A 22,476-nucleotide genomic window follows, 5' to 3' on the forward strand; every position below is an offset into this window, starting at 1 on the left:
ATTGCAGACAATGTTTTCCCTTTTCTTTTTTCTTTTCATTCCTTTATTCCACTTTCTTTTCTTCTTTTAAACTAAATATTATTTTCCTTTATTAACTCACTGGTTTGGAAAGAGATCTAGTTGTCCCTTTCCTTATTTTCCTCAATACATTAATTGCATTTTAACATTATTTTTTCTCTTTTAGTAGTTCTGATAATCAAATTCTCTCCCTCTTTCTCCTTCCCTCTCCTCTCTCTCTCTTCCATTTTCTCACTCTCTTCCCCTCTCTTCCCCATTTTCTCTTTCTCTCTGCTTTTTGGCTCAAACCTGGTCTGCAGCTGATAAGGACAATGATTGGCCTGGTGGTGCTCTCTTGGGCTCACCTCTTGGTGTTCTCAGCAGTCAGAGTTGGGGGTCATCCCCCAATCTGTCTGATGCTAAGGCTCACACCTCATAATTAAGTATTTGGGAAATAATAATATTTATACACAGATTTAAATGTCTGGATAAGCATTGTTTTTCCGAACACCACATGCCCTGTCTGGAATTTTAACATGCAAAAGTCCCAAGACCACTTTCTATACTGTGAAAACCAGGTCTCTAAGAACCAAAATTTGGTTATGTTCACAGACCACACTTCATGAAGTCATTACATTAGCCATTCTCATCCAAAGTTTAAAAATATGTTAAATATGTAGAATATAGTTTACTAAAAGTAGGGGTCACCATGCAATTAAGCAATGTGTGTTGGTCACTTAAATTCTACTCAGAGAGGATGCTGTTAGGATTTTGAATGTCTTTTGGCAAATGTCTGCCTAGACAGTTACATATCTGCGCTTCAGTGACAAACAGGCTAGAGGTCATTCCACACACTTCTGATTCTGTGGAGGGACAACACTTAGCCCTTGCATGACGACACACAGTGTGCAATGACTACACACAGGGTATGTTTCCTTCTTCATGGTGCTGCTCACTTCTCCATTACAGAATGGGCTGAGTTTGTTTAATCAGTTTCCTTTTGATGCTAAGACTACCCCAGGCCTTTGCTTCTTGAACTCTACAGTGAGCATTGCTAAAAACAGATTCAAGCCATTGTCTAGACCTCTAATCCCCCAAACCAACATACAGCCACAGCTTAACGTCTGGTGGTTTCCCAGGTTACCCAGATCTTTCCCACAATAGTGTTGTCTTGGTGGTTATTTCTCCTTTCATTCTTTGCCAAGCAATAAAATGATAAACATTGAATAAATTTGAAACTCACAGTTAGTTAGTCAGATATCTCAGCACTTTTCTTTTCACATTTGTGGATATATTATCACTCCAGGTTGTCTCAAATTACAAGATTATAAAATATCCGCCTTTACTAATTCATGATTACATACTTTCTATTGAATCTGAATCGGTATTCCTCCAATAGGGTTGAGCATCATACACTTTGCATCTCTTATTATATAACTATTTGTTCTAAAAGTCCAGTTAGACAATTCTATTCAATGAACTCTGACCTTCTACACATCTATATATCTTTTTCTGGTGTGTGTGTGTGTGTGTGTGTGTGTGTGTGTGTGTGTGTGTATGCATGCATTATTGTTCATGTGAGTGCCAGTCTTAGGTTTTCTGTTTGTTTGATGTGTTTTTTTTTTAATCTCTTCCTGGCCTAGAGCTTGCCCAAAACCTAGGCTATTCCTGCCTTTCCTTCTCTCTTACCAGCACTGGAGTTATAAGCCCACACTGCATTGTCGACCTCTTATATTTAGATCCTGGCTATGAAACTTAGGTCCTCCTGTTTGCACAGCCAGCCATTTTCCAGCCAACCTATATCCTGTTCCTATGTATCATACCCTTTCCCACGTTTACCTGCCCTCGTTCCTTCATGAATTCACATACTTTTCCCTTATTTCTTTTTATGTAATTCTCAACTTTTTCTCAAAATTAGCACAAACATAGGAGAACGAAAGGGAAATTGAATTCCTATCTTAGCTGAGGTTAAAGCCGTAACATTCAGATGAGTTCAGAAACACCCAAAGCAACGGATACAGAAGCAAAAGCAACGGGGAGAGCTCGGCCGCAAGCCTTTTCTTTCCTGGCATTCGTTTTTGTAGTTAGCCAGCAAATGATCGCTGGTGCCACAATGGCCAGTAAGCCTCTGAAGAAAGAACTGTCCACTAAGATACGTAATGAGTTCCTCACCTCAACGGGAAACTAAGAATCTGTTTCTGAGTCACTTCCGAAATTGTTCTGAAAAGTTGTGATTCGCATGCCTCTGTAATTTCAGTATTTAAAGAACCATTTCGATTGATGAGACCAATACCAAGCAGTCATCATAAGTACATGCTTGGTACTTTAAGTCTCCAAGGCCACACACCTGCTGGAAGCATGGAACCAATTCTAAAATGGGATATGTCCTTAGAAAAGAGCGGAGACATTAGTTGATAGGGGTGATGGTTTGAATGAAAACGTCCAATGTTTGAATACTTAGTCTCCAGTTGGTGGCGCTGTTTGGGTGCAGGTTGCATGTGTGTGTGTGTGTGGGGGGGGTCCTTAGGGGGCACACCCCTGTTAGAGGAAGCGTGCCTCTGGAGGCAGGATTTGAGAGTTTAAAGACAAGCACCATTTTGATTTTGCTGTCTCTGTTTTATGCTTGCAGCTCAAGATAGGAGTTGCAACTTCCTCCTCCTGCTACCATGCCTTTCACTTTGCCATAATGAACTCAAACTCTCTGGAACTGTACACCTAAATAAACTTTCCTCTATAAGGTGTCCTGATCACGGTGTTCTATTACAGCAACAGACAAATAACTTAAATAATATGGATGGGCTATAGTGTCTATTTCCATATTTAAAAGGCTCCCTGATTTCTAATTTCCTAAATGTGTCCCTAGAGCAAATGATGACAAATGCAGATGTCTCAGGGGAATTTCTATGGCAGTCAATACTCATGTGAAAAAACTATTACCAGGCTAGACACAGAGAGAGGACCAAAACAAACAAACAAACAAACTTCTTGACATGCTATAGGCCCCACTGGACATGCCTGTGTCTGCAGGAGTCTGCAGAAAACAGAGCCAGCCAGCCTGGTCCTGCATGACAGCACCTTTAATTTAGCTGACAGAGATGTCTTGCAAAGCTGCCCCCTCTGAACAAAGCCATCTTGGATATAGACAAAACTACGGTGGATAGTGACTTAATATATATATTTTTTTATTAAAAATGGTGCAAGCAAGAGAAGTAAAAATGATTTATAGAAAGTCTACAGGAACATTCTGTACCTATCCCTTTTCTGATTAGAGAGGTGGCAGGGAGCCTGGCTCATTAGGCAGAAGTAATGAGCCAGCCTACATGCCATCTCTAATTAGAGGAAAAATGCAGTAGGCCACCATGCCTATAGGCGGGTGGAGTATGGCTAGACATTGAAACCATCCTCTCCTCCTCCCCACTCCTAGATACCCATGGTATAAGTGGAAAATGTAATAAAAATAGATATTTGTGAGAAACCTCTTTCCATTTCTTGTGTTTTAATCATAGGTTTAAAAAAATCTTTTCTTGGTGTTTAAAAAATAAATACTATTTTCAGATTAAAAATAGCCCTTTGAAGCATCAGTTTAGCATTTAGTGTACTGAAGTAGAACAGAGTCAAGCCATTTTAGCCCTGCAGTGCAACGTAGACAAATTTATAGTTCTTACAAACACCCTCAGCAACACTTAATGTTAGGAAAGACTTTTAGAGACACTAGCTGCGGTTAAACACCTAATAAGGCTCACAAGATTTAAATGTGTTAGTCAAACTTTCTGTGTGTAGAGTGCTCATTTTTTTTTCCGATACGCTAATGATTGAAACTAAGTTTCTAAAAACGTTGACTAATGAATTTAATTTTTCACTTGCTCACTTGAGCTAAGACTATATACAAATCGAGGTGATTTTTTGTTTTAGAATTTACATACAATGTATCCTAGTGGTATCCACCGTCCCACGCTCTCTTCAGCTCTCCTCTGTTCCATTGCACTCATCCTACGTCTCCCTCCTGTCTTCACAGAGGTAACCAGCTGTTCTCTGGATTACATTTGGGGCTGCACCACAGGAAAGAAATCCATGCTGCCTGGTCTTATAAATCCACAACCAAGGAAGCCACAGTCCTCTTTGGAAGATAACCTACTGATGTTGTCTATAAGCTATATCTTGCATGATGATGCCTATCAATCCTGTATCCATCAAAGACATACGAAAGAGTGAAGAAAGTCTACAAATTAATAATAATAATAAAAAAAAGACAAAGTATCCAATCAAAAACTGCCCCCGCCAAACCCATCTAGAATAGGTAGTTCATAGGAAAGCGTATTGACAGGGCAAACAAGTGCGTGAAATTTCCCAGTGCCATTAATCATCAGAAAATGCACCACAGACCATTTGGCAGTATTGGGGCAATTGTGGTGGTAAGGGTCTAAGTGTGTCACAGCACTCAGCACTACTAATTGTGATATTTTCTTTTTTTAAAAAACACATTTTTTTATTGAAGAATAAAATAATTGTGATGTTTTCTTAGGAAAGCTATTTAGAAGTATTTTTCTAAAGCTAGAGACATTACTATCTACAACGTGGCTAAATCTGATAGAAACAGTTCTAAGTACCAGGAACTCAGACTCCTCACTGCACATCTGCATGTCAGTTCAGAATCAGTGGACATCTAGAGTAGTAGACACCTTTCTTGTCACTACTCTGTGCACATCCATACAGAACACATCTTTGGAAACAGTGAAAATATTCTATACTCATGTCACATGAAAGCTACACAGGTGCATACAGTTATTAAAACCCACCAAGTAGTTCCTGGAGAGATGACTCAGGGGTGTAGACTACTTAGACTCTCCCAGAGGACCTGAGTTCAGTTCCCATATTCAGAACCAAGCCTTACTTCAGCATCTGGGGATCCGATGCCCTCTTCTGGCCTCCGTGAGCACCTGCTCTCAAGCATGTATACCCATTCTGCATCCCCCCCCACACACACATAGAGTTTAAACAATAAAAATACATCTTTAAGCAAATGCATGATGAAGCTATATCCCCTAATACTGATATTCTACCTTGTAGAGTGTTTTGAGACAAATAAAATAATTTAAGAGTAGCTCCAAATGCTTGAGCCAAGTTACCAGGCCATCTAAAACACCAGAGAAAAATTCAGCATAATATTTTTAGGCATATTAATAAATTTTACAAACTAATAGGAGTCACATGGTATAATCTAAGATGAATAAAAAACCCACCAATGAAATAAAGACAATCAAGGGATGTGTGGAAATCTAGTCAACCTCAGTAAAAGCCACCTGCCCAACAGTGCTTTTTTTTCTCATATAATCCTTTAGGAGCATGAAACACACACACACACACACACACACACACACACACACACACACACACACACACTTAAAACAACAATACCTTTTCAGTAAGGTTGTAAATTTTCACAACTTGATGTTGCTATGCATTAGAGCAAACTTTATGCTATGTATTAAAATATAAAACAGCAAATATACTTGAACCTAGCCCTTCAACTTCTATGGATTTACCCGAGGAAGTGACTGTAGAAATATTAACAATAGCTTTATTGACCAAAATGATTTAGTGTATGGTTCACATGGTACTTTCAGTTGCATTTGCTCATTTGACCATTAAGTACTAGTACTAGATACCAGATACTTGAGAGTCAGTAATACAAACCCTGTACATTGCATTGTTTCATGGAGCCTTACAATGGTACTGTAAGATGCCACCATCATCACCATCATCTTATTGTTGGTTAATACGAAGGCATTATTAGCAGCTTTACCTGGTTATATAGTCAGTAAGTGATGAGACCCATTTTGCCTCTAGACAAATTAGTACAAGAAAATAGATTGTCAAGGAACTATATAACCAGATAATTATTTAAATATATAATATATATGCATATGATTCTATGCATACCTATATCAGACACAAATCTGGATATTAATACATGTACTAATATATTACTTTGATAACTTAGATTAGAAATTATATAACCATTTATCACAGACACTGGTTTCAGAGGCATGTGGCAGCTCCTTGTTGGCTGCAACACAAGCCTGTAAGGGAAGAGCACCGAGAAACGGGAAGGGATATTGACACAAAATGTGGGTCTTAAACATTTGGAGGGAAAAGGCCTATTTTTAGAAGGCTTAGTGAAAGCATATGTGCCATAATTTTCTTTGGGGGAAAGTATATTTGTAACCATAAATTTCACTATATGGATAAAAAATCTGGGAGAATATGAAAAGTTAAATTATGTCTCTTAGGATGGAAATTTGTAGCACACTTCTTAGTTCACACGATTCCATGTTGTTTGGCTTTTTAGATAAAAAAGCACATATTACATAGTGTTTTCACTTTAAAGTTCAATTTTTGAAGGCAATGGTGTTGGGTATTTCGAGACAATTTTCATTTTGACTTCTCTTGTTCTCAGCTTTTAGTGTGAGCTATCTTTTAATCTATATGTTCCAATAAATGTGGGAAACAGAAATGGCACAGAACTGATGTGGCACGTGTTTTTGGTGGTATGCCTCAGTTTCTAGAAAATAATGTGATAACTCTCATGTAGGAACACCCTCATAAAAATTCAATGAGTAAAAAAGGAACGTATATTATATGTTGTTCTTTTATTGTACATGTATAAGGGGTTGGGCATGGACTTACAGATGTATTCTTGCATGTGAAAGCCAAAGGCGGACTTTCTGATGTCTTCCTCAGTAGCTCTCCACCTTGTTTTCGAGGCAGGGTTTCTCACTGATCCTGGAGCCTATTGAGTCAGCCAGACAGGCTGGTCAGGAAGCTGTGTTCACCTATCTGTCATTCTGGTTAGGAATGCAGACTCAGGACACCAGGCATAGGTCCCCATACTGTGGGGCAGGCAACTTGCTGATTGAGCTGTACACCCTGCCCTTGGTTTTAAAATGAGATTGGAATAGAGAAGTTTTTACTTTAAAGTTTTCCTTAGAGGATGTGTCCATGTGGTGTCTATAACTTATAGAGGAGCCATCTTGGTGGCTGTAATTAAGGATCCTGAGGTAGAATTTATCCTGAATGAAGTGGCTCCTAAATTTGATGACAACTCTCCTTATAAGGTAATTAAGGGAGAACACACAGGGAGACCAAACTGAGGCAAAGTGGAACTGTGCAGGGACTGGGAAGCTTTGCCAGCTGCAGCTAGGACAAATGCATGGACTAGCTGCCCCTCAGATCCTCTAGAAGGAACCACGGGGCTGACTTCCTGGTCTCAGGTGGCTGGCATCAAAGAACGCAAGGATAAATTGCCATTCCTATAAACTCCTATGCATTGGTGGAAATTTACTACAGTATTCCTAGAAAATGAATAATCTAAATATAGTATTAATATTTGTTTGCTTTTTGAAACCAGGATCTGCAATTGGCTAACACTAAATAGAATTCTAAAGACAAAAATCTTACCATTTAAACTCTGTCCTATTTGTATAGTGCTGAAGGCAGAGTCTGTAATTGAATCACGTAGAGTTCTTGTGTCAAATGCTGTATTGTTCTCCTCCAAACCATCAACAAAGAAGCTGATTTCTGTCTGATGCACCTGTAAGAATTATCATCGTCATCAAGAGAATAAGCTTTTACTTGATACTAACAGCACGCCCACAGCCTTTTTTCTTTCTTTCTTTTTTTTCAAGTCATTTTACTCTTTTTCAACTTCCTTCAGATAGAAAAAAAAACAGAAGCAATTTACTTCAACAACAGAACTGTATCTCTGCATGTTACAGATCCAGATATGAATCTACACACTGGGATTTATGTGCTGTGATGACATATTCCAAGGTACCCATGGGGTATGCATAGTGCTGTCCTGTATATGTACTGATTCTTATAGCCAGGCTCTCAGTGTTTTCTGAGGGTTGAATTATTTTTTAAATGCTAATGTCATCATGTCCATACTTGGAAGTAAATTAATACACTAGGGGAGAGGTATCCAAACCCAGATGTACCCAAGATTTACATATGGCCATTAGCCGAGTTGCACTGCAAAATGCTTGCCATAAACTCTCATTTCTTTTGGGTACTGGAATCCCTCTGATTGTTTCTTAATACATTTTCCCATTACAAAATAAAATAAAAATTTGCCTTCGCATTCTCAGCTGATCAACCAAACAATCTAACAGCTATTGATATCCTTGGAGAGCCAACTTTTCGATAAAGGCCTGGAGGATATTGCATGTTAAAGAACTTGGTGTGGTGGCTAAAGAGTCCTTTCTATGCCATCAGCCATGACACGGGATTGTCAAAGAAGCCACTAAGAGGTACTTAACAAATAGGCCTCATTAGGGGTCAGTTGAACATCACAAAACCAGGTGGCCACCCAGATAGGACCCACTGGTCGCAACTCAGTGGCGTCTGGGTTACAGTGTAAAAGAAATGAGCATGGTGCGTGATGGCATAATAGGAATCACCAACCAGGCAACAGTTTGTAGGCAATACCTCATAGGGGTGGCTATACACAGTCTTTGATGATTACATAATCATTTGTAATAAACCAACAGCTGTTTGGGCACCAACTATGGTGTGCACAACACAAAGTCTTTCTATTGAAGCGTTTCTGACTGTAAAAGGCATTCAAATTATTAAAGCAACCCAGATGGAAAGAGAAAGGCCTGAGAAGCAACGGGAGGGAGGAGGGAGGAGGGAGAAGATGCACTATTGTGCAATTAAAAGGCTGATGTGAACGCTTTAATGGAGTGCAACCATAGGAATGGTATCTAGCGGGGAGTTTTATGGATAACGGAGTTAGAGTTAGGTTCACTGTAGGCTCCTTGATAAAGCAGATGCACTAGTCTGGCATAGGACTTCAACAGTAAAGAGTGCGATGTATATGTGAGGTCACAAGGCACATGGACAATGTCTTTACCAGGTGCTCATTGCTATGAGCCTGGCATGGGTCTGCTACTATCTCTAAGTCACTGCATAAATATGCGTTTTCAGTTATTTCTTAGTGTTTAAGAATTTCATAATGCATATAATATGTATTTTGACCATTCCCTTCCCTAAAACCCTCCCCACAACCACTTTCCCTCCCAAACCATTTCTAGAACATCTCTGTTAACAGGGATCTGAGACAGTGAAATGAGGTGAAACATTTACATTATTATGTGAATTATCACCACAGGAATCTCTTTCTAGAATCTCCTCCACTCAAGAACCAAACTCAGGAATCTAGGGGCCAATGTCATAACTGGTTGGTAAAATGAATTACCTTTAAAAAAATATAATAAAAGAAGAAGTTAGGCAACATTGTGATTCTTCCTTCCTTCTAGCCAACTTCTTTCATTTCAATATGTTCTTTCTAAAATAGACTGACCCAAGATTGTATGAGAGTCCATTTTAAACAAAACTGAAACAGAACTAAAGTCATATACAGGTTCCTCCTGAGCCCACATCTATTTCTCTCCACTGAATAGTGCAGCGTACCTTTTTCCCCCTTGCATCCCATTTTTCTCCGCCTGCTACTGTTATTTGGTGTTTGACTGTTATCATTATGAAAGATACAGGCTCTTCTAGTTTGTTATTTGTAGCATTATCTCATGTTTTACAGCATCTTTGCACAACATGCAGGCTACATGAAATATAACTAGAGAAAAGTTCCCGGTGGTATTAATGCATAAAAAAGAACGCGGTTCCATCTCTACTGTCTTTACCCAGCCCAAAAACTGATGAACAGCCAATTTTCCTTTATCACATTAGCACAGCCATGAGGGAAACACATTTGTTCTCGTCAGTTACACTAAAGATACTATTACCAATCTAACATATACATGTTTTATATCAGCGGCGTTCTCAGAGCTTGAGAGAGTCAACAATATATTAACAGGAGCATGACAGTTTATTTAAGAAAAGAAAATTGTCTCTGCAGAGGGACAGAAGTTAGAAATGTATGGCTGAAGCCTGGTGCCAGTGCTCTAATAAAGGTTATAATTCTTGCGCTTTCTTTATAGCAGGTAGCACTCCCGTGACAGCTCTGTCATATCATTCAAATAAAAATGTTGTCTTTTACAAGTTTAAGGGTACCTTTATTTTGAGTCAGATAGAAGGCACGCCTTTGATTTTCTGTGTTATATCTGTCGTTGGTGTTCAAGACCTTCATTTCTTTCTTCTCTTATCAACTCATCACGCATTCGCTTAGTAGAAGAATTCAGTGTCAGTCATGGTGAATTCCAGAAGATGCTTTCACTTGTGTAGTACTTTAAAAGTGATTCATGAGGATCCCAAGCTGCTCTCCCCACACCAGCCCCTCCCTGACCAACCATCTCTCTACAAATAAGATTAAATCTTTGGTTTTCTGAACCATGTTTTATGTTACAAGATTGTCCAAACTATTTTACAATTCTGATCTGGGGCGCCATCACACAGACACTGTGAAGACAATAGTGGCCTCTTTGTAATAGTTCATCTCAACGCGCCCTCCTGCCAGTTACTGGGCAGAATAGGAATGGATAAGATAGGATTCTTGTAAAACAAACTCTTATGGCTCATGTCCTCTGGCCCTGGGCTGATGAGAGCAGTCTGTACGTGTTAGCTGATGTGCTTTGAATGGGTAAACTGGCCAATGCAGCAGCATTTGCAGAGGGCTTTAAACCAACCCCCTTAAGGGGTCCACAGACACATAGAGATAAGTATGAGCCATCTCAAGCCTTTATTCCGTGGGAGTTCCTTATTCTGTTTTAACTACATAGCTGCTCCATACTGTGAGAGCTGGGCTTATCCATTTGAGTCGGGGGAGAGAGGCGGTCATACATGAGAACAGCAATACGGTTCTAGGCACCATCCTCCTGTAGTCACACCTGATTAGCCAGGAGGATATTTCACATGATACAAAAAGAAGGGCATGGTGGTAGTAGACATCGAAATCTCAGCACTTGCAATGCTAACGCAGAAGGATTACCACAAGATGAAGGCCAATCTGGACTGACTACCTGGTGTAACTCTAAAAAAAATACATGTAAGTCTATATGTAAATTACATCTAATATATAGATAGCACTTATATTTAATGTATTTTTTTTATTTTGGTCTGGGCTAGTAATCCTCCCACCAACAGCCTTAAACTGTCTAACTATCCCATCAACACTCCAGACCTGAAGATCTTTCTTTCTTTCTTTCTTTCTTTTCTTTTTTTTTTTTTTTGGTCAGGGTGGTCCAAGAGACTCCCAAACATTATATGCTATTTCTGTTACTCTTGGATGGCTCCTATGAATGGCAGGTAAGTCCCTATTACTGAAGACAACATGCACGTTGGACTTGGGAACTAGAGGAACCAGGCTGGATCTGACCTGCATGTCTCCTCCCTGCAGACTACTTTCCTGGTACTAGAATGAGCCATTCAAGCTTCCGAAGGAGGGAAATAACCAACAGCATCCAGCTATGATGCTTATGAGCCACAACAATGACCAGCATGGCAGAACAGTCATAAGGATGCAGTAGCAGCATACACACCCCGCCGTAACCACAGCTCTCTAATTGGGCAAAGTACCCAGTCAACAAGAGGGAGACATGCCTGGTCCTGGGAACCTAGACAAAGACATGGTGCCAGTGAAGCCATGGCTCTTGGGGGAGGAAGAGCCGACAACCTCTTTACTATAGCAGCACAACCTCTAACTACATCCATACTTGTCCTTATCCCCACAGACCAACGTGGTCCTCACTTCTCATCAAGGAAACCTCTCTTTGCAGTAGACAGAGACCATCACAGAAAACTACAACTAATTGCCACAGAGCTGTGGAGTCTAGTCCCAATGGACACATCTACAGAACACTCCGACATTTAAAGCTCAGACGTCACTGCAGAAGAAGGGATGGAAATACTGTAAGAGCCAGAAGATCAGTAGCCAGAAACTGCTGTCACAAAAGTCTCACCGACATGTCTACCTAAGCAAGACCTGCATATATAGATACACCAAGATGCATGTGATCAAACACACAGTTTTTTAAAAATCACATATTAGTGAGCAATTACTAAAGGGAAAATATAAATAAATCCATCTAGAACAGAACACAGATATCCAAGAAACACCACCCACATTTCATTCTCTCAATGGGCTCTATGTGATAACAGAATACTTCTAACCTACCAGGTGATGTTTGAATCACCATAAATGACATGAGTTGTTTTGAACTTAAATACTGAATTTTACTGTGTTCAATGGAGCACTGCGATTTGAAGGAATCCCTGTGGAAAGATACCTTTGAGGGCTCGTGTGTAATTGGACTTTTCCTTAGAAAAAGGCTCAGCCTCTTAAGAAGGCCATGTTCGCTAATTTAATTGCTCTCATCTTCTAAGCATTCTGAAAAATATGTTTAAAAAAAACCATTTACTTATTTTACTCTGTGAGCATGAGTGCTGCCCTCTGCATGCATGTACATCCCTTGTGAGCCTAGGGTCAGGAGAGGGAGGGGGATCCCAGGGAACTGTAGTCACAGGAAACTGTTAGGCACCGTGGATGCTGTGAACTTAACCGAGGGCCTCTGCAAGAGCAGCAGGTGCTCTTAACCTCTGAGCCACCCTCCAGCCCTAGAGTAACATGCTTTAAATAGATTTAACATGAAGTGTTTGGCAACACAGCCTAGATTCAAATTCACCTTCAAAAGATAATGGGTTATACAAACACGCTGAAAGCCATCTTGAGTGTTAAGGAATTCAATCGGAAAGAAAACTACTGTGGCATGAACCAGAATTAAAAACAACCCGATGGAGGAAAAACCAGCCTGAGACTTTCTGAAATAGAAATTGCCCTAAAATAGATATATCTATTTCTAAGTGGAAAAAAAAGCAGATTTGCATAAAAGACCCCACAATACTGTCTGTAATTCTTAAGTATAAGACAATTTGTCCCCAAAACTCCATAAAGTTATTTTAAAATATCTCATGTATGTTATATACCCCTCTCTGAGAGCACATGGAACCCCCACCCCCCACAAATGCATGCCATTTTAAATCTAAATGAGTTTTTTTTCTAACTAGCTTTATTAGATCTTATCTTTAGCTTTTGTTATTCACTCCAGCTTCAGTTTATGGATGATGGCATCACAGTGACCCCTGAGCATAAGACTGTCTCTGTGATGGGATCAAGTTGGTTCCACAGAGGTATTTGTCTGAAGCATTAGGATTGTTAAAAACTGTAATAAAAGTTAGTCACAGAGAGAATTGAAACCAACAACAGCCATCTATTCAAGGTCTCAGAAGTCTGTGTGGTCTCAGAGCTAGTTTGAAATAGTCTATTTTATTCCACCATTTCAGTCCAGTTAGTGTTTGGAAGGAACAGCCATTGAATGCATTAGACCCATCCATTGAGTCTCTCCTCTGCAACTCTGTGGAGTGTTCTGGTAGGGAGCATATTGACCAAGAATGGCCCTGGAACAGTAGCTAAGAGTTACATCCTGACCCCGATCTACAGGAAGAGGGAGAGAAGGAGGGAGGGAGGTTTCTCCTAATCCTTCTAATCCTTTCCAAACAGTGCCACTCCTTGATTACATTCAAGACACGAGCCTATGGGGGGCATTCTTATTCAAACCACCATACTCTCAGTATATTCTTGGGGGTCCTATAGATTAAATTCAGGGTTGAATACACAGTAGACAGGTGATTTACCTCTGAGCTGTGCCTTCAGTTCTCTTTCTACTCTGTATTTTGAGATAGGAACCCGCCAAGTTGCCCAAGCTGACTTCACATTTGCAATCTCCCTGGCTCAGCCTCTTAAGTACCAGCCAGGACAGGCAGACCTGCCTTCACTGCACAATTCTCTATCCACGGGAACGCATGTGTGGAGGTCAGAGGCTCTGGAAAGCTGAGCTGTGTGACGTACTGTCATTCCTGACAAATTCTAGGTCATAGCATCATGCCTCCATTTTTAATTTATTTTTTATTTTTTTAATTTGTGTAGTATATTCTTGCTTTCTGACATAAGACAGTTATCCTGGTCGGTTTGTTTTTACTTTCCTGCCTTAGTCCTAAACTCAGCCTTTTCTCCAAGGACCTGTAGTTCCCTTTAATGAAAAATATATCTAAAAACAAAGATGAACTAACACTCTGAGTAAAAGACAAAGAAAAAAAAAACACAAAAGGCCTCCGCAGCAGCTCACCTATAGTTAGGGCATTCCTATATCATTCAGCTACTTTTTCAGGTATTTCTTCAATTACTCATTTAGCTGAGTCTCTCCTAAGTCTAGCTGTATTGGTTAATTTTCTATTGCTATAATAAACCCTATGACCAAGGGCATCTTCACTGGGGAAAAAGGGTTTATTTCTTCTTACAACTTGCAGTCTATCTTGACAGGAAGTCAGGGAGGGAAAGCAAGACAGAAACCGGAGGCAGGACTGAAACAGAGGCCGAAGGGGCCTGTTGCTTGCTGTGTTGCTTTTCCCATGGCTTGCTCAGCCTGCCTCCTTACACACTCATGAAAATCACCCTAAGGTTTGCACTATTCACAGTGCGCTGGGCCCTCCCACATCAACCAATAACTAAGGAAATGTATTACAGACTTTCCTATTGGCAGTCTGTTAGAGGTATTTTCTCAATCAAAAAGCTTTCAAAAAATTTTGGAAGCTGCTAACCTGCGCTACTGGTTCACTCAGGCATTTAAGTTTTATTCCTTTTCAAGTCTCTGAGGGGCATTGAAGACAAGATAGTATAGTTTTACATCCAAGTTTAGTTGGTTAGGAGATAAGATCATTTTAGATCAAGATAAAGAAGTTAAGCTATTAGAGTTGAGATAGGATAGATATCGAATTTCATTCGGGAATTTAGACCCAACAAGACAGGAAAGACATTTACTTCAAACCGGACGAATGCAGATGGCCAAGTCACTATGAATGTAACATGTATAGAACTCGTTATTCTCATGATTGTCACATGGTTCTCCCTGCTGTGTGTAGTTTGTTTTATACATGTGTAATAAAATAAATATATAAAATGTTTTTCTCAGTTTTCTCAAATAGCTCATTCTGTCAAGTAGACCAAAAACAAAATAAAACAAACAAACAAACAAACAAAAACTAACTAGCATACATCCCAGTCAAGCCAGAGATTTCTAGACTAGATAGATGCCTGCTATATTCGCCATCTGCCCTCTCCCCCATCCCCTCCCCCTCTTTTATTCTTTTCCTCTTTCTCCCTCCCTATCTTCCTACCTTCCTTCCCCCTCCCTTTTTCCTTTCCTTCCTTCTCTTTCTATATCTTTCATTTTGCTTTTTAATCTTTTGGGCTGTGTTTGATTGTGGTGTGCTGTGGTATAGCTGTGGAGGCAGGTAAGTGGCACTGAACATCTGCTCTTACCTTTCAAGCCCTCAAGCTTCCAAGGCTTGTCCGGTCTCTCTGCCTCCAATCTCACCCTTAGAGGCCAGACATTATAAAACACACACTACCTAGTCTTACTTGAGCTCTGACTGTTTGAACTCAGAGCCTCAGGCTTCCAGGATGAGAGCTGTAGGCACTGAGCAATCCTGCTGCCAGCCCCTTCACGTCCTTTCTTCTCAGAATATTCTTATCTGTACCCACTGTCTTGCTTCATTTCTTTCCCTATCATTCATCTCCTTTCTCTACCTAGAATATAAACAATAGATGTTTCTGTTTCTTTTTCCCTGCTTTACTCCCTAGAACTACAATTACTGCCTGCTGGGCACCCACTCAGTTTCCACTGAATGAGTAAATCAGTGTCTCAGGTCATCAAAGTATGAGATTGGTGGACAAGTAAATTGAGAACAAGAGAAAGACAGACAGGATGTGAGGGAAAGTTCTCAGAAGCCTTCAGGTGATGGTGACACACCCCTTGCTCTTTTTACTTTTTTTTTTTTTTTCCATCTTAGAAGATCTGGTTGCTTTTATTTGTGAGCCTATGGATACTTCTGATGTCCATAAAGCCTGACAGGCCTCAGATATGTGAGGCCAGATAAATATTCATGCTATGAAAAGCATTCATTTGTTTATTTTTTTTTTCTTAGAAAGGAAAAATAATGAGCTTACATGTGTCTCCAGTAATTGTTTAAAAAAAGAATCAAGAATGGAGGTATTAGAAGGTGAAACAATTAAAAGGTGAGGTTGAGAATTACCATGACTACAGCAGTCCCATTGTCTCCCCCAGATGCTTCCAGCTAAGCCTACTTCCTAATTCCCACAACAATGGATATTTATAAATTAGTATAGCTTCATGACCATGGGAATATCATTAGGCTTATGCAGTAACTTAGAACCTTCCACAAATTCACCCCAGAGCTAGAATTTACATTTATTTAATTTAAGTTGAAATCTAAATAATTATGAGAGTTTCCTTTTCTAAAGATGAACTGTAGGGATTAAGAGCTGTGGGTTAACTGACTATGTTGTCACTACTTTTCAGCTTTAACTGTTGCCTGTCCAGGAGCCCTGTGATATCCACACAGGCCTAAATTAGACCTAATATCTTTTATCATACTGTCCTACTTTGTTTCCTCACATTCTATATTTCTATTTTCTGTTTATTTAGGGTTTCTGCTCTGTCCTTATTCATCCCTCACCGTGAACACACACACACACACACACACACACACACACACACACACACACACACACACACAAGTATGGCGACTTGAATTTGAACACTCAGTTGGTAGTACTGTTTAGGGTTTTTTGTTTTTTTGTTTTGTTTTTAATCCATTTATGCTTTGGGCTGTGATTTCCTTTACCAATCTCATTTTTATTTGATTTCTACACTTACAAACTACTTTTAACAAAATAAAGGGCTGGGGCTGTTTCTCGGTTGAGAGAGTGCTTGCCTCACACACAGGAAGCTCTGGGTTCAATTCCTAGCAGCTCATAAGCCATAGGGTGTAATACACACCTATTATCTTTTCACTGAGCAAGTTCACACAGGAAGAACAAAATTTCAAGGACAGGGCCTGGCTTAGTGACTAAAAGCATTTGTTGTTCTACAGAGGACCTGGCTTCAATTTCCCGTGTCCACCTGTCAGCTCACAATCACCTGTAACTCCACTTACAAGCCTTCCATGGCCTCTTCTGACATCCAAAGGTGCGCATTTGCTGCACACATGTAAGCAAAATGCTTATCCATGTAAAATAATAAATAAATCATTTTTAAGTTGAAAATAAGAGAGTTTGAGGCTACTCTAGGATATTGTGAGACTCCGTCCCCCAAAAAAGGGCTGGCAAAGTGGTTCAGTGGGTACAGCTGCACGCGCACACATACCAGCATTTAGAAAAAAAGTAGTTCTTTAGCTTGACTCAGATTTTTCATTATGAAAATTAGAGTATATCAAAAGCTCATAAAAGGAAGGATATAAAAAGAATCCCATTGCTATAAGACATGACTCACAGCTGCACATGTAAGGTATATTTTCAGCTGCACAAGTCTTCAAAGAGGGGTCACCACTTCATTCTATTCCAGCAAGTGACAACAGTCTCACCAAGAAAGTTCAAGTTACTTCAATAACTTATATAAGCAAGCCATAAAGAGGACAGTCAGTGAGTGTTGAGTCTACTGCACTATATTGACTTTTAAAGCAACAGTTACAGAGGCTAGCCAGAAAGATGGGTAAGCACATAAACTCGCTTGCCTTTAAGCCTCAAATCCTAGGATTGGAGTTCAGATACTAGGGGCCCCTGTGATGCATAGACAGAAGCTATGCCTGAAAGCTGTCTTCCTGCACACACTTGCTGTAGCATCCACCCCTACCCCACAAAACATGCATGTACCTATACACAATAAATATAAATAAATAAATAAATAAATAAATGCTGAGTAACAAAAATATTTAGTGCTATTTTAAATAAAAACAATTCAAATTTAATGATTTCATTTTCATATAACTGGTCTCATCCTATTTATTTCAACAAACACAGGACTACAGATGAGACAGTGGGTAGGCAGAGCATGTATTATTTTTAAAGGTGTGGTAACTCCCTAATTGGTTTGTGAAAGTTAATAGTATCATGTATAAACTTTATGACTTGGGAAATTATAGCCTTAAGTTATTTTAGACATCAATATAAAAATATACATCAGTGTATTATGAGCAAATTTATTATCTTTCAAATTATTTGAACAAGGCAGTGTAAGAAGTGCAAAACAAATTATGCAGCTCAAGAGATGGAAGACAATAAGAGAATTCTTTCTATTGACAAGAACCTAAGGGTCAGACACTCTGGTGCACTCTTTGGTGGGACCTTGCTGAAGGCTGAAAACTGTCTGTCAATATGTACCCACAACACAGTTCTGCAAACTCTTTGAGTCAACAACTGCATCTCTGGAATTTACCCTAGCAATGTGCTAAGAGTACAGCGCCAAGTGGAAATCATTAATTTATAGTCCTCAGCCTGCACAGCTGGCCACTCAGGCCTTTCATTCTGAGGCCTGTGCATGGGAACTCAGAAGGCAGCCAGCTGGGTGTTCTGAGGATGACTCTGCAAAGTTAAAGGACCAAAAAAAAAAAAAAAAAAAGGAAATAGTAAAAGGCGAAAGATTTATATGATCTGAAGAGAAACCAGAGGTTACAGGTAGTAGAGATGAGACCTGATAGGCTGAGGTCAGATGTTAGGGAAGGAGGGATCCCCTTCCTGAGGACTAAGGGAGAGGGGGAGGGGATGAGGGAGAGAATGAGAGAGGGGGATACAATAGTGATGTGAACAATTAAAACTGCAGAACAAGCAGGCAACTTACATTGCTAATCCCACTGCATGGGAATAGCTCTGAGACCGGCTGAGCCATGAATGTCTAGGCATAGACAATGCTTCTTGTTGACGAAAGAACCCCTAGGAATTACTATCAGATGCCATTCTTCATAGGGCACGAATGAAGATTTGCAGATGTCTTTTTTTCCTGCTCATACAAAGAGCAGAAAAGCAGCCTTAATTGTTCTGTGCATCATGCACACCTTATACACTTATAATTTTAGGACTGTGTAACGCTTGGGAGAAACTACATGCTTTTAGAACAAAAGAACAGGACACTGTCGTTGGATCAGACCTGACAGGATTCATTCCTTTCAGCATGTTGGACACTAATATCCTGTATCCTTCATGTATCCATCCTGTATCCATCAAGGGCTTCAGTTGCTGTTCCTCATCAGAACAAGACAGCCCCCAGGACACTTTCAAAGAAAACTTACAATCCTAATTGGTCCAGCATTTCAGACTGTCCCACACAGGACTCTAATTAAGCCTGAAATTTCTCAAAATGTAGAAACTGGACCACAAATTCTATTCCTAGCTTGTTTAACCATTTCCCCAATTTTATTTGTGCCCCTACAAAGGTATTATTCATCCCAAATCAGCCAGAAGAAACCTTAAGAGAATTTCTGTTAAGGGGGATCGGGTAGGTTTTTGGTTGCTTTCTTGGGCTATAGACAGTTATTAGCAGTGGGAGTTGGTTACAAGTTATTCCAGGTCTTATTTAGAGAGAAAACAAGGTTAGACTCAGCGATGTCTCTCTTTTCCTTTATCTTTCTTTCTTAGGTTTGGAGATAGGGGTTGAAAAGAAAGAAGGAGGAATAGAAAAATATATAGGGAAGATAGAACAAAAAGTAGATTAGCGAAACTACTCCTCAACTTAATGCCTCAACTGTCACTCACAAGGTTATTTTTAATTCACTGGTATAGAATTTTGTATATATAGACAAAATAAGTTTAATTCTAAATACAGTGGTATAGAATTCAAATGTAAGATTATTCTTAATGCACATAATATATGTGTTATATATTATATATATTTCTACTCTAATATAAGGTATTGTACCCACATAACTCAATTATAATGCAAGGTTTACTTCCAATGCTTTGAAAGTGCTATTGTCGGCTGTTTAGGATAAATAAGTTATACAAGTTAATTGTTAGTTGGTCAAATCATGGTCACGTCAATCACTAGTCTACTTTTATCACAAGAATGTACATCTTAGATGCAGCAGATAGATATGATGCTATAGAAAGATGAGGTAGGATAGTTAGATAAGGTCTTTAAAAACCTCAGAGACATGCAGAATATGGCATTTAAGAATGTTTTTATTTTAAAGATTCACTGACAATGAGACACGTTAGCTCCTCGCAATGCCTAGCCTACCTCAAAGAGGATGATAAAAATCAAAGAACTTCCTTATGGTGATGGATTCAAATGTGGCAAACAAGCCACTGGGCAAATGTTGTCATTTCTACCACAGACAGAATTCTGCCTTAAAAAGGGCAAGCTTGTTATGCAGGCAGAGTCAATAGCCAAACTCTGCCAAGACAGGGTAAGCAATCCCTCAATAATTTCTGCCTCACAAATATGCCTGTCAGATATATTGGGCTAGAAGCCAGAAGAAGATGCTCCAACACTATAAAGAGTTTTGAGTGGCTATTCAGGTAGCAAACTCTCTGTTGTCATCTTCTTATTTGGAAAGCTACTAACCTACACTCCCGCATACTCAAGTAATCAAGTTTATTCCTTCTCAAGTCTCGGATGGAGTTGAAGACCAGGTAGTTTAGTTTTGCAATGAAGCTTAGTTGTTCAGGGGTTAAGATGTTTTTAGGTCTAGATAGATGTTTTAAGTTGATAATGACAAGATGTGATGGAGATTGATCTACATTCAGAATTTTAGACACAACAAGATAGGAAAGATGTTTTCTTCAAGGCTGTAAAATACAAATAGCCATATATTATATAATTCCTGATTGTGTCACGGTTCTTCTTGCTATGGATAATCTATTGTATGTATGTGTAATAATATACATGTATATGTAAAAAATAAAAAATGTTTAATTAATAAAAATAATAAATTTTAAAAAGAAAAGGAAATAGAAGCCAAACAACAAAAACCACAGGATTATAGACTTCACTATGAACCAGAGATTCCAAGACAGCATTAGGCCTGCAAGCTAAAAATATGTCTGTAGCCAAAAGCTACTTTAGGAGCGGATGTCTTCAGAAAGAGAGCTTGGCCTATGGCTGTATGGATTTTACAAAGAGAAAAATGAGGATACACGGTCATTGGTTGAATGGCAATTTAAGAAAAGAAGGATTTGAGCATTTGAGCCTTTGATTTGCATCCTTTAGAGAAACAGGTCATGTGGTCATAGCGTTCAGGCCACTGATTCGTGCAGACAGGATGCAGAGTGGGGACAGAGACCCCGGAAAGATATATAGCCCCTTAGTTACAACCTGGTGGTCAGCTTTCCTTCTACCTTGGCATTTTTTTAGTCTACTCTTCTTGATACAAAGAACCAAAGGTGGAGGACCAGAGACTGTCTCTGCTACACCAGAAGACAGAGTGTAAGGGTAAGAACAAACAGGCGCAATCATTGGCCAAAAAAAAAAAAAAAAAAAACACTTCTCAAATGCTCTAAGGAAGTGGGGGGGGGGGTAGGGTGATGGGTAAGTTCAGAAACCAAGTCATACCTTACAGAGAAGCCAGCAGCACAGCCTCAGCTCTCTGGGTGGGAGAGGGACTTGGACGCCACTTCTAAGAGCTCAGCCTGAAGAAGTTCTGCCCTCAGGACAAACCCAACCTCTCAGGGCCCTCAAACACAGCCAGAGGTCTTGGTGGGGCAGTGATATGTTAGGCAGTTGGGGTCAGTGGCAGACAGAGATCCTCTTTTCTTTTTTTTCTTTCTTTTCTTTTCTTTTTTTTTTTTAGTCATACTATATGGCATGCAGGGCAGAGGCTGGGCACCATCTCCCACTTAATATTCCCATACTTACTCCCACTTCATAGCACACTGGCTCCTCTTGTATTTTAATTAGAGTGTTTTAACTCTTTTATAATTGTATATTGAGACACAGTGTTCTTTGATCATTTTATTCTATTACTCATATCCCCTCCCTACTCCTGCCAATCACCTTATTCACAACTGTTCTCACGCCCACTTTTACATCTTTATTCTACGCATATGACACTTATGAACACCACCGCTGTGTGTTCATGACGGCAGTGACGAGGCCTCCCTGTCCCTTGCTCTTACATTCTTTCCTCTCTTCCACATTGTCCCCTTGGCCTCACAGGAAGTGCTGTAGGTGCTCCATCTAGGGTTGAGCACCCACCAGCCTTCACTCTTGTCACTTTGACCGGTTACAAGTCTCTGCTTTGAGTGTTTCCCCCTGCTAACAGGGCGTCATGGATTAAGGCTGAGGGTGGCACTGGTCTGTGGGTATAAGCATCAACTTAGAAAGCCATTTAACTCTACTTCCATCTTGTAAAGTATCATCAACAGATGCCCTCACAGAGCCCATGGTATCCTCAGCCACAGACTTGTGACAAGGCTGACTATACCAAGCACATATTCCCTCTATGAGGGGGCGCCTAAAACAGAATCAGGAAGTGGTTGTTTGCCCCCAGAACATTGTCTCTAACTTTTGTTCACAGTTCTCATTGTAAACTTTGATAAAAGCAGCCATCAACAACTTTGCCACACACAGCAAAGTGTGCTGTCCGGAAATTCCCAGGTAAGTAGTCCATCCCTTG

At 39.8% G+C, this 22,476-nt stretch overlaps 1 protein-coding gene across 1 annotated transcript in view; it reads right to left on the minus strand.

Moving 5' to 3' along the window:
* Positions 1-22,476, minus strand: part of USH2A (usherin) — a 683,333-nt gene that overhangs the window by 621,318 nt on the left and 39,539 nt on the right. The window contains exon 4 of the mRNA XM_084773188.1: positions 7,456-7,588. Coding sequence (XP_084629314.1) covers positions 7,456-7,588 — 133 coding nt within the window. The remainder of the gene's footprint in view (positions 1-7,455; positions 7,589-22,476) is intronic.

This window comes from Acomys minous, assembly GCF_964271855.1.
Source record: "Acomys minous genome assembly, chromosome: 1".
Taxonomy (NCBI): Eukaryota; Metazoa; Chordata; class Mammalia; order Rodentia; family Muridae; genus Acomys; species Acomys minous.